The sequence below is a fragment of the Neopelma chrysocephalum genome, unplaced genomic scaffold, assembly GCF_003984885.1.
Source record: "Neopelma chrysocephalum unplaced genomic scaffold, ASM398488v2 Primary Assembly neopelma1_124, whole genome shotgun sequence".
Taxonomy (NCBI): Eukaryota; Metazoa; Chordata; class Aves; order Passeriformes; family Pipridae; genus Neopelma; species Neopelma chrysocephalum.
In genome coordinates, this window is record NW_020897786.1 from 3,526,930 (window position 1) to 3,537,940 (window position 11,011).

Genomic DNA, 11,011 nt, shown 5'->3' on the forward strand with positions numbered 1-11,011 from the left:
TGGCTGGAATTCAGAGGGTGCTTCTGAAATGTTCTTGCAGATAATTGGCCATGTTCCACCTTAGGAAAGGAAAACTGCTCAGGAGTCTGTCATCAGTGACTCAGCCACAGCAGGTCTCTTGGGTGATCCCAAGTTTTACATTAACCCAGGATGTGGAACTATAACATCCATGTTTTGCCTGCATGCTGTTCAGTTTAGTGCCTGGCAGCTCCCCTAAAATTCTAAACTACAATAACTGATCAATAAAGAGATGCTGCTTGTAAATCCTAACTTTTTGTACTTCACCACTGTCAAAACAGAGGGGGATGCAAAATACCATAGCGGTGTCCTAGAAATTAATATCTCATTAAAACAAAATAATTCTTCTGTTCTTGAAACCTGTTGATGGCAGGTGCTGTTTGGTTTCTTTGTTTTCTTTGAGCTTTTATTTGGTATTGGTTTGTTTGGTCTGTGTTTTTTAGTTTATTTTTACTTTGCACCGTTTGAACTGTGGTGCTTGTCTTGCAAAGCCCTTTACAGAATGAATGGAAAATGCAGAAATCCTTGTCACCTTTTCCCGCTGTCTTTTCCACAGAAATTCCATGTCCTCTCTAAGAAAAGGAAATAACGAAAACCGCAAGAGCATATTTTACACCACCGAGGAGTGGGAGCTGCTGGATCCAACCCCCAAAGACTTGGAGGACTCCATGGCTCTGGAAGAAAAGAGGAAGCACCTGGCAGAAGGAAGTAAAGGTAGAAGTGGGAGGAAGGAAGGGGAGCATTTGCCTTCTTTAGTGTAATGTGCTCTGTTGTGTCTGTCTCTAGGAAATAGTGGAAGCTTATCTTTTCTTCACAAACCACATCCAGAGCTCTGTAAATTATTTAAAGAAAACTAATTCCTTATGATGTGTTTGGAATCTTCTGCCATTCAAATACAACAGAATGAGGACAAAGCATTGTTATCCACTGTTCTGGTTTCCTGAGCACGTTACTGGCTTTAGTTCTGTCACTTGACTTGCAGAGTTAGGAGATGAAGGGAAATGCTGAGGCTTTAATTACTCAGTCGAGTGTCACTCCCTGAAGCAGAACTGCCTTTATACTCTAAGTATGTAGGTGTTATATTGTCTTGCTTCTGGAACAGGGAAAAAGTAGGGGATGCACATGCAGTGACAGCTCACCTGTGAATTGTAACTGGGTCTCAAATGTGACCAGTGTGTGCAGTAACCTCATGAAGATGTTTTTACAGCTCCTTAAGAACACTTCAGCTGTAATCCAAGGGATTTGATCTGTTAGAAAACATCCTCCTCCCTGAGTACTCCTATGGTGATGTAAACAGAGGTGAATTGTTACCCCAGTGCCTCTTCCAGGAGCAGGGGGCTGTGATATCAAGGTTGGGTTTGCTCTGACCACTTTGGAACTGTTAATTATTTGAAGCAAAGTTTACTTTGCCATAGTTAGGGGTGCCTTTTATTTTGTGTAATAAATTAGTACTTGGGAAGTAAGACACGAAGGGAATTTTACAATTCCTGAGCCAAGTCTTTTGTCTGGGAGGGGAGGAGCCTTTGAGCTCTATACTTTTCCCACCAAAGGAAGCAACTTGGAAAATGAGGCATGTTTAACTCTATTGTACTGGGTGGTTTAGAAGCTGCTCAGAGTCTGATGTTAATGAGTATATTTTTTTAAAGGAAATCTGAATGCTTTTAAATGCCTTTTTACTAAGTGAACCGAACTAGAAGAAATTGTTTTATGCAGGACTGACTAGTTCAGCTTTTCCATTTGATTTTGGCCGCATTCCACACAAAGCAAGGCGCCCCTTGCTGAAGGACATGATCGGATCGAGCAAGAACCGGACCGGCAGCGACTCCTCTCCAACAGAGTGGTGTTCTGGCAATGGCAACAAACTGGTCTCTGAGCTGCAGCTCAAGTATCAAAACCAGCAGGAAGAGCTGGAGAAGCTGAAGAAAGATCTTTTGAGCCAAAAGGTAATTAAGCCTTCAGGCAAAGTGCCCGAAGCAGATGGATCTGGCGGGTGATTGTGAGTTGAACCTTTTTGGCCATCGAACTGCAAGAGCTGGTTGGTTGGTGTAAAATGATGGTGCTGAACAAACCTTGGTACACAAAGAGTCTTGAGACAAGAAGGACCATTTTCACATCTGTTGAAGATGAGATCCCTGAACAAAACCTTTGCACAGTGTTCATTAACTTGGTTTATGTATCTTATTCTCTGAAGTTATTTTGTTCAGTGTCTGCCAGAATCCTGGCAGGTAGACACAGCTTCTTTTTCCATTAGTACTTATGATTTCTGAGAAACTCATCCTTTCAGGTTCTCTTTGTTTGTTTTTTGATTCTCTCAATGCTAGAGAGAGGTTGGGGAATGGGCCTGACTTCTCTCTAACTGCATCATCAGGAGTGGTTTTGTAAAGGATAGGCCTAACCATAATCATCTATAAAACATGCATACAGTACTGCACTCACATAGTGTTCATGGTTGTGTGCCTCATAACTCCAATTTATTCAACACCTTGCTTTGTCTAAAAGAATTTCTACTCCTTTTAAGAAGACTAATTTTTTTAGGTCTTATATGGAGCTGCTACTTCTGCTATTTGTGTTTTCTGTTGTGTGGGATGATCGAAGGGAATCCAAAGGAGGAATGTGAGCCCCATGTTTATAATCATTTGAGGAGTTATCTTTCCCAGGAGTACATTTGAGCTCCTGAGCCAGCTTCTGAGAAATCTCACTGGTCTAAGTGCAACACTGTTCACAGTTGCTTCTGTTTTAATAAGAAGACAAAGAAAAATGGTGTTTTAGGCAGTTGATTGTGTGGCAAGATGTTCTAAACAGCCCTCTCCAGACTTCCTTTTTGGCAAAGCAGCATGTATTGTTTCCTGCTCTTATTTTCTCTCACTGTTAGAGAGGAGCTGTTAGTTCCTTTGCCTTTTCCATTCTGGAATGTTCACCTGTTAACCTTTGGGGCTTAAGCCCTCTCCCTGTTCATCTCCCTACAACAGGGCTGCTTGCAGGCAAGGATTTTTTCAGCTTCCACGTAACTGCTGGGCCAAAGCTGTCCACTACTTTTCCTTAACCTGTTGGAGCCTTTCTAGGCAGGATCCTTAACTCAGTGAAAGACATTTAAACCCTCTGTGTAGGCCAGTCATTGTAAGGTGTTAATCTGCTAGAAATCATGTCATGTCAGTGTTTCCCTTTTTCCTTAAAACTCAGCCCGAGGTCTCTTAAAAGCTGATTATTCAGATTAAAAACCCATTCCAGAGCTTTCTTTTGCTTGATGTTAACTTTCTAAGTTATAAAACTTAGAAACTTAAAACTTCATGACTTTTTTTTTTTTTTTAATTCTCAGGAACTTGTTCGACTCCTGCAGCAAACAGTCCGCTCCTCCCAGTATGATAAATACTTTGCCAGCCGCCTCTGTGAGGGGGTTCCCAAAGACAAACTAGAGCTGTTGCACCAAAAAGATGACCAGATATTGGGTCTCAACAATCAGCTTGAAAAGCTAAACCTGGAAAAAGACAGTCTCCAGCAGGAAGTGAAGAACCTGAAATGCAAAGTGGGAGAACTCAATGAGCAGCTGGGTATGTTGATGGAAACTATTCAAGCTAAAGATGAGGTGATCATGAAACTCTCCCGGCAGCTCAGTGAATGTGAGGACAGTTCATCCTCTCCAAGTGGAACAGTAAATTCTCCCACGGCCACCAGTGCTAATAAGGACCTGCAGGAACTGGACAGACTAAAAGTAAGAGCCATGTCTCTGTCTCAATGCATAGGGGACTCTGTGCTCCCTGTAGAGGTGTTTTGAGGCTGCTGTGCTGTTTGAGGTCACTGCACCAGCTCCCCAGGACACTCCTCAGCTGAGGCTTTCTCTGCTTGGCACTCCCACTTGGAATGTCTGGGACAATCTCACTGAACTCCTCTCCTTTGGGCTGCTCTGTGTGCCTGTAGTGCAGGGTCCTGGCCTTCCAGGGAATTAATCCTTGCTGGGGAGGAGCAGTGATGTGAGAAATAATCAAAGGAGCGGGAAGAAGCGAGTGTAAGAGGAAAACATCAGCGTGGGGGAAAACAAAGAGAAAGCTTGCATTTTTAAAAAGATTTTCAGTATCAAAACTGAGGCAACAAAGCATGTGGAATGGCAAAGGGAAGCTCTGAGGAGACAAAAAGGGAGGAGCTTAAGAACCTGTTTTACTAATGCTCCTACAGATCTTGTTAATGCCTTTTTTTTTGAACCTCAGTGAATGTGTCACAAGTTCTTAATGGAGTTACTGAAGTTATCCACTTTGCTCTAAACATGCTTTTTTTTGCCTTTGGATAAATGTTGTATTCCAAATTGATTAACACTCCAAGGAATTTGGAATACAAGTAAGTAACTTAAAATAAGCATAAACATTCATCGTATCTTTCCTATATGAGACCCTGGTAAGTTTTAAAACTGATAAATTCTATTAGTAGCTGCTGTTTCCATGTTCTAAGGTGTGCTTTCTCTGGCAGGCATTTGCTGTTTGTAAAATATTTTTATTAAAAATCTAGTTTGCCTTTTTTTTTTAATCAACAGGACAATCTTCAGGGTTACAAGACCCAGAATAAATTTTTAAATAAGGAGATTTTGGAACTTTCTGCTCTACGAAGAAGCGCAGAAGCAAGAGAAAGAGAATGGCAGGCAAAGGTCAGACTAACACATGTTCTCATTTTGGAAATATCAAAAATGTTTTCAAAATTTTAGCTGTAAATCTACCCAGGAAATGGAACAAGTTAAAAATCCCCCTTAACTCAGTCCTTACAGACCAGTCTTTCTGGATGGATTCTTGAAAGAAGTAATTTGCTTTAAATTTAAATTTGCTGGTGAAAGTTTTTTGTACCTTATGAACAGAGGGATATGTATTTCTCTGAAAACGTTATTTCCTCAGAATTCAGGGTGTGATGATTTTTTTGAAGTATGACAGGATGTGTAAGGATTTGAGTAGAGCTTTCTCCTGAGCACGAAGGGTGACTGTGGTATGGTGAATGTATTTTGGGGAGTGTGTTCCTGTATAGATGACCTTGAATGTAGAGATGTTGCAGGTAAATAATGAATATTTCCATTGCCTGGGGCTGGGAAAATAAACACAGATGTAGAGATGGCTTGGTAGGCTTTGCCTCTGGTTTTTTGGAAGCAAAGCACACAGTGACCAGGTTTAAATGCTGTATTTTTGGCATGGAGGTGTGTGTTTACAGCTCCTACTTGCTGTTGCCTAACTCATGTCTTTAAAATGCCATTTGAGTTGTTCTTGTTCCAACATGCATAGGCTGGAGCTGTTACTTGAAAAGCACAGAATGGTTGAGTTGTATTTCATGCAGTGTGGTGATAATTTAAGCTGGCTCAGATTTTCCATATGCAAAAGTACACCTGGTGGAAAACATCACATCTGCTTTGCTGCCTTATGTTTGCTGGTGCTACACAAATGGGAGAGTCAAGCTTGGCTGTTCCTGATTTACGGGTTTCTGAGCAACATAAACCAACAGAATAACATTGAACCAGATTTTAAAAGAAGTGTAGCACAAAGTGTCTGAAGACTTATATAATATATTGTTTTCTGCAGTACACCAGCTTGGAAGCCAAACTCTGCCAGATTGAAAGTAAATACTTGATCTTGCTTCAAGAAATGAAAACTCCAGTTTGTTCTGAGGAGCAGAGTCCTGCTCGTGAGGTCATCACACAGTTACTGGAAGATGCCTTGAAAGCAGAAACCAATGAACAACCAGAACAGGCCTTTTTCAAACCACACCTGGTCAGGTAATTTGGTCCTGTTAAAATAAATGTATGTGAGCCTTGGTCAGTGAAGGGGCTGCAGTCCCAGCAGGGAAAGTCTCTGGTGTTGGGAGTGCAACTGCCAGAGAGTCTCCTGAAAGGTCAGACTGGGAAGTTCCCTTAACACATTTATTGGTTTATTGAGATAGAGTATAAAACTTAGGCTCAAATGTTGCCATACAGCTGCTGAGGGTGAGTTACTGAAGAGTTGGGTTCATTTGAACTTGACCCTGTTCTTAAAGTGCCTTATTTGTGTGGTAACATATACTGAAATATGGGCACCAAGTCTTTTATAGATGAAATTGCGAAAGCAACTACTAAATTAAGAATGTTTCAGAAAAATGTGTAATAATTGTTAAAACTTGAGAACTATGGGGAGTGGCTTTGGACTAACTCTGATGGGAACGTGGGAGTTTCAGGGCTGCTGAACACATGTAAAACCTCTTTTTTTTTTTTTCTTTTTCTTTTTTTTTCCCATTGCAGTGAATATGATATATATGGGTTTCAGACAGTCCCAGAGGATGATGAGGAGGAGAAACTAGTAGCAAAATCACGAGCTTTGGACCTGAGGTCGCTTTCCCTCAGTGAAAATCGAGAGATCTCAGCTGGAGTAAAATGGGAAAACTACCTTGCCAGCACCCTGAACAGGGAGATGATGCGCTCCGTGGAGCTGAAGAACCTCATCCGCTCTGGAATTCCACACGAGCATCGCTCCAAGATCTGGAAGTGGTGTGTCAATCTCCACGTTAAAAAATTCAAGGACAGCACAGTACCTGGGTACTTCCAAACCTTGCTTCAAAACGCTCTGGAAAAACAAAATCCTGCGTCCAAACAGATCGAGTTGGATCTCTTGAGGACTTTGCCCAACAACAAACATTATTCCTCCCCGACATCCGAAGGGATCCAGAAGCTGCGGAATGTGCTGCTGGCATTTTCCTGGAGAAATCCTGATATAGGATATTGCCAAGGGCTCAACAGGTGAGATGTTGCTAATCTTGAGTGATGAGCCTTTCAAATCACAAATGTAGCAACATGCTTTAGGACAGAGGTTTGCTTTATAGGCTGTATGGTCATCATTTACAGTGTTTTAAGGAACAAATAACTAGCACATTTTTTAAAACAGTTAAAAAACCCAGATGACCTGGATAGTGAATTCTGTAAAATCAGCTTGGCAAAAAAACTGGAATTGAAATTAACTCACGTAAGAAATGGGCTACTACAATGTAGTTTTATATTGACTTTGTGTCACTTGTAGGGGATTGAGTTGCTTTTGTTTGCAAGAATTTGTTAGTTTTTTTTCTTAAAACAAGCAGAAATAAATGCTTGAAAGCTTTTTTTATATTAAGGCCACAAATTTCAGCATTTCACTCTGATATCTTCAATCAGAATAGCAGAATTCTCTGTGTTTAGAGAGCTAAAATCAGCAGCACCAACACTTGACGAAATTCTTAAAACAAGTTCAACCTTTAAAATATTTTAGGGCTTTTTATTTTCATTAAAAGGTGATGGTATTATTTATCTTTATCTTAAGGGAGATAAAGCAAATGTGCTAGAAAGGATTTTTCTAATCTTAAAACAACTTTGTGTGTAATTCAAGAGCCATCTGTTCTTTCTTCTCTGCAATAAGAAAAGACAAAAGTCTGAGAATCAAGTATTATATTTAGGACTTGGAAGCTTCTTTTTATTTTGTCTAAGTTCCTGGGGAAATGGCTTCTAGAAAATCACTTAGCTCTTGCCTTTATCTGATTTCTTATTTAGCTGAATAAAAGCACTTGGTGTGGCTGAGAAGGCCCCATCTGAAACTTCAGTAACAGTTTTGCTGTTTAGTGCTTTCCTGATTTATCAGCTGAACAAAACCACTTTATTGTAATGGTTCTTAATATAGTTTGTGATGCTATGATAATCTTTTCCTTCAAATAAACCCTATTTTCAGGTTGGTGGCAATTGCACTTCTGTACTTGGAACAGGAAGATGCTTTTTGGTGTCTGGTGACAATAGTGGAAGTTTTCATGCCTCGTGATTATTATACTAAGACACTGCTGGGATCCCAGGTATGTGCTCTGCTCCTGGGAACTGCAGCCAGACAAAAGCTTCCCTTTGCAACTGGCTGACAGGCCTTTCTGGGGTTGAGGTGACAGGGGTGGGGTCCAGGCACCAGGGCCCTTGTTTGGAGGAGGGCTTGACACTGAAATAATTGTTCAGTGCTGTGCTTGGAGCTCCAACCTTAACCCTGCTTCTCATCACTGGCTTCACAGCGTGGAGTGGATTTATCCTTTCTTTCCTCAGGTCTGGGGGGATGGTGGTTATGGGCCCTGAGGGAGCATTTTACAGTCCTGGGAGCAGTCTGTGCTGTGGCACTGCTCTGCTTCCAGCCCTGTACAGGCTGCCTCCTCCATCCAGGTCTCTCCCAGCTCAGTCAGTGCTCCTGCAGCAGTGCAGCCCTGGTGACCTGCCATGCCAACACACCCTCTGTGTGAGAGGAGCCCTGTGGGACAGGGGCTGGCTGGAGAAGCTGGCAGTGTGTCAGCAAGGGGGGTGTGCATTGGGATGGCTCTGTATTTGGGTGGGTATAGCCTGGAAGTGTTATCTGGACACTCCTGGGTTTTCTGGTTACCTCTTGAAAAACTTGCACTTACAGGCTGGTGACAGCCCTGCTTGGAATGACTGTTGGAAAATTAGGAGCAATAATAACCTGTTTGTCATCTGTTCAGGTTGATCAGCGGGTGTTCAAGGACTTGATGAGTGAGAAGCTGCCCCGGCTTCACGCTCACTTTGAGCAGTACAAAGTGGATTACACCCTTATCACCTTCAACTGGTTCCTGGTGGTGTTTGTGGACAGCGTGGTCAGCGACATCCTTTTCAAAATCTGGGACTCCTTCCTCTATGAGGGACCAAAGGTGAGCTGAAGGAGCTGAGATTGTTCATTTGTTACCTGAGAAAAACCACCCTGCTGTTATTAAGCTCAGGGGGGGAGGAAGGTGGTTTCACAAGAATCTTGTTGCTTAAAATCACTGGTAGGAAAAAAAAAACAAAGGAGGAAATGTGCATAAATAACCAGTCAAAGCATTTTCCATTTTATCTGTGCTCTGCAAGTTAAGGGGTTGAGTTACATGGAAGAATTTTAAATGCAAGTATTTTCCTTTTGCCACCACCTTTTTTTTCCCTTTGAAAAATAAAAGTCCAGGCAGTGCTGTTTATTCCCACGAGCAGCTGTCAATGAGTTTCAAGTAATTATATCAAGGTGAGAGCTACTCTTATAAAGAAGGAAGATGAGGTGATGGAGGCAGAAGTTAGAAGTATTGAAAAGATGTAAAAATTACTTGTAACCAAGAGCTGATTTTTAGCTTTTCTCTGCAGCAAATATTTGTTTTATCTCTGCAGACATTTAAAGCACAAATGACAAACAGTGACTCTACGTCATAAATTAAGGGGGGATTTGAAGGAGTTTTCATTCCTCTAAAATTGCAGTGAAATTAAATCAGTGCAGGAAAAAAGTCATTGGTTTCAAACACTAAAATAGATTTTGTAGGCAACTGGAGAGAACAGGTGAGTTATAAAATAAGACAAAAACTGTGTGTGAGCTGATTTCTCGCTGACCTTGGTTGGACATTCAAACACAGAGTGGTTGGGTGTTCATTCACTTCAGTTAAGTGTCTTGGCAATTTGAAAATGCAGCCAGGCACAGACTGGCAAAGTTCAGAACTTACCAAAGCCTTTTTGGAATGAAGGGAAATAATGCTGCTTCCAGCTCGTGCCAATGGCGATGGACAAACTGGTATCAGAAATTCCTTCAGCATCAGGTCCCCAGCATGTTGGGAAAATTCAAGGCCTTGGAAAAGAACCTGTTTAAAAATCAAAACTTAAATTTAGCTGTGAAATAACTTAATAAATGCATTGAATAGGCCCAGCAGTCTGGGTGCTACAACTGAATTTGGAGCTAAAGGTGTCCAAGAATTTGAATCTCTAAACTGAGCCTTGTGTTGTGGATGGGTCTGCAGGACAGCTGGCCTTGGGTACAGCCACAACAGAAGTATTTGGCAGCTTTTGGAAACGGGACTGGGCCAGGGAAGGGGGGGATAGAGGGAGGTGTGATTAGAGAGCTCACGTGCAGCCTCTGTGAGAGCAACACTTTTCCTTGGAGTTTATCAAGATGAAAATGAGAGCTTGTGCATTCTGTACTAACAAATCCTGAATACTGGGTGTTTTCTCAGGTAATATTCCGATTTGCCCTGGCACTTTTTAAATACCAAGAAGAGGAAATCTTAAAGCTGCAGGATTCCATGTCCATCTTCAAGTACCTTCGCTACTTCACCCGCAACATCCTCGATGCCAGGTGGGGAACTCGCACTTGGTGTCCTTGGAAGACTTGTAGTGGGGCATGGGAGAAGTGTGGGGGGGTTGTTTTGGTTTTATCTAGATCCTAAATCAAGTATAAAGCAACTAGAGATGCAGCTGACTGCCAAGATTTGCCATGAGCACTTTGATGTGGCAGAAGTGATGAATGCTGGGCTGGTAATTGTGAGATGTGATGGACGTTACCCAGTGTTGCAGACACAACTTCATTTAGCAAAATGTTTTATGGTAAATAAAACCACGTCCTGGCTCACAGTATTAAAGATGTGAGCCATGTCCTACAAGGCTTAGATCTGTACATCATTTAATGTATAGGCTACTGCCAGTGGCTCCAGCTGATTCTGAGATGTACTTGGAAGCAGAGGATAAACACAAATTAGATACTCTTCTGTTTGTCAGTCCTTGCATAGGACTTACAGTTTGTAAATCAGGGTCTGGTGTTTTTAGGTTCCTGGTTTCAAGACTGTAGAGCAGCAGATTAATCTCTAAAAAGTTATATTGGGGTTGGTTTAATGTCTGAAAATATTCAGCACATATATTGAAGCTCACTGATTTTCAATTTAGTGCAAAATCATATGTTGAAATCTGAGGTGGTTTTTGTACTGTAATAAATTCCACATAAACTTAGGCTTATACTTTGAATCCTGCTGGAAGAGCTGTTTAATATTTTTACTTCCTGTGTTTGTTTTGACTGGAGAGAAGTTAAAACTCAATAATCTTACTCTGTGCTTGAAAAGGATTGCTGGGACTGATGTAGAGAGAAAAAAATGAAATCTTTTTGCTTTTACCTAATTTGAACAAAATTTTGATATTTAATCAGAGGTGAAGATTTTGGTTTCCATTCCCTTTCTGCTTCTGGAAATGACATCTTGGTTCTCGTGTCTA

At 41.4% G+C, this 11,011-nt stretch overlaps 1 protein-coding gene across 1 annotated transcript in view; it reads left to right on the forward strand.

The window, feature by feature from the left end:
* TBC1D2B (TBC1 domain family member 2B) overlaps positions 1–11,011 on the forward strand; it is a 32,360-nt gene that overhangs the window by 15,955 nt on the left and 5,394 nt on the right. Inside the window, exons 4-12 of the mRNA XM_027698149.1 lie at positions 575–732; positions 1,732–1,961; positions 3,335–3,727; positions 4,541–4,651; positions 5,565–5,758; positions 6,257–6,751; positions 7,707–7,824; positions 8,485–8,670; positions 9,985–10,106. Coding sequence (XP_027553950.1) covers positions 575–732; positions 1,732–1,961; positions 3,335–3,727; positions 4,541–4,651; positions 5,565–5,758; positions 6,257–6,751; positions 7,707–7,824; positions 8,485–8,670; positions 9,985–10,106 — 2,007 coding nt within the window. The remainder of the gene's footprint in view (positions 1–574; positions 733–1,731; positions 1,962–3,334; positions 3,728–4,540; positions 4,652–5,564; positions 5,759–6,256; positions 6,752–7,706; positions 7,825–8,484; positions 8,671–9,984; positions 10,107–11,011) is intronic.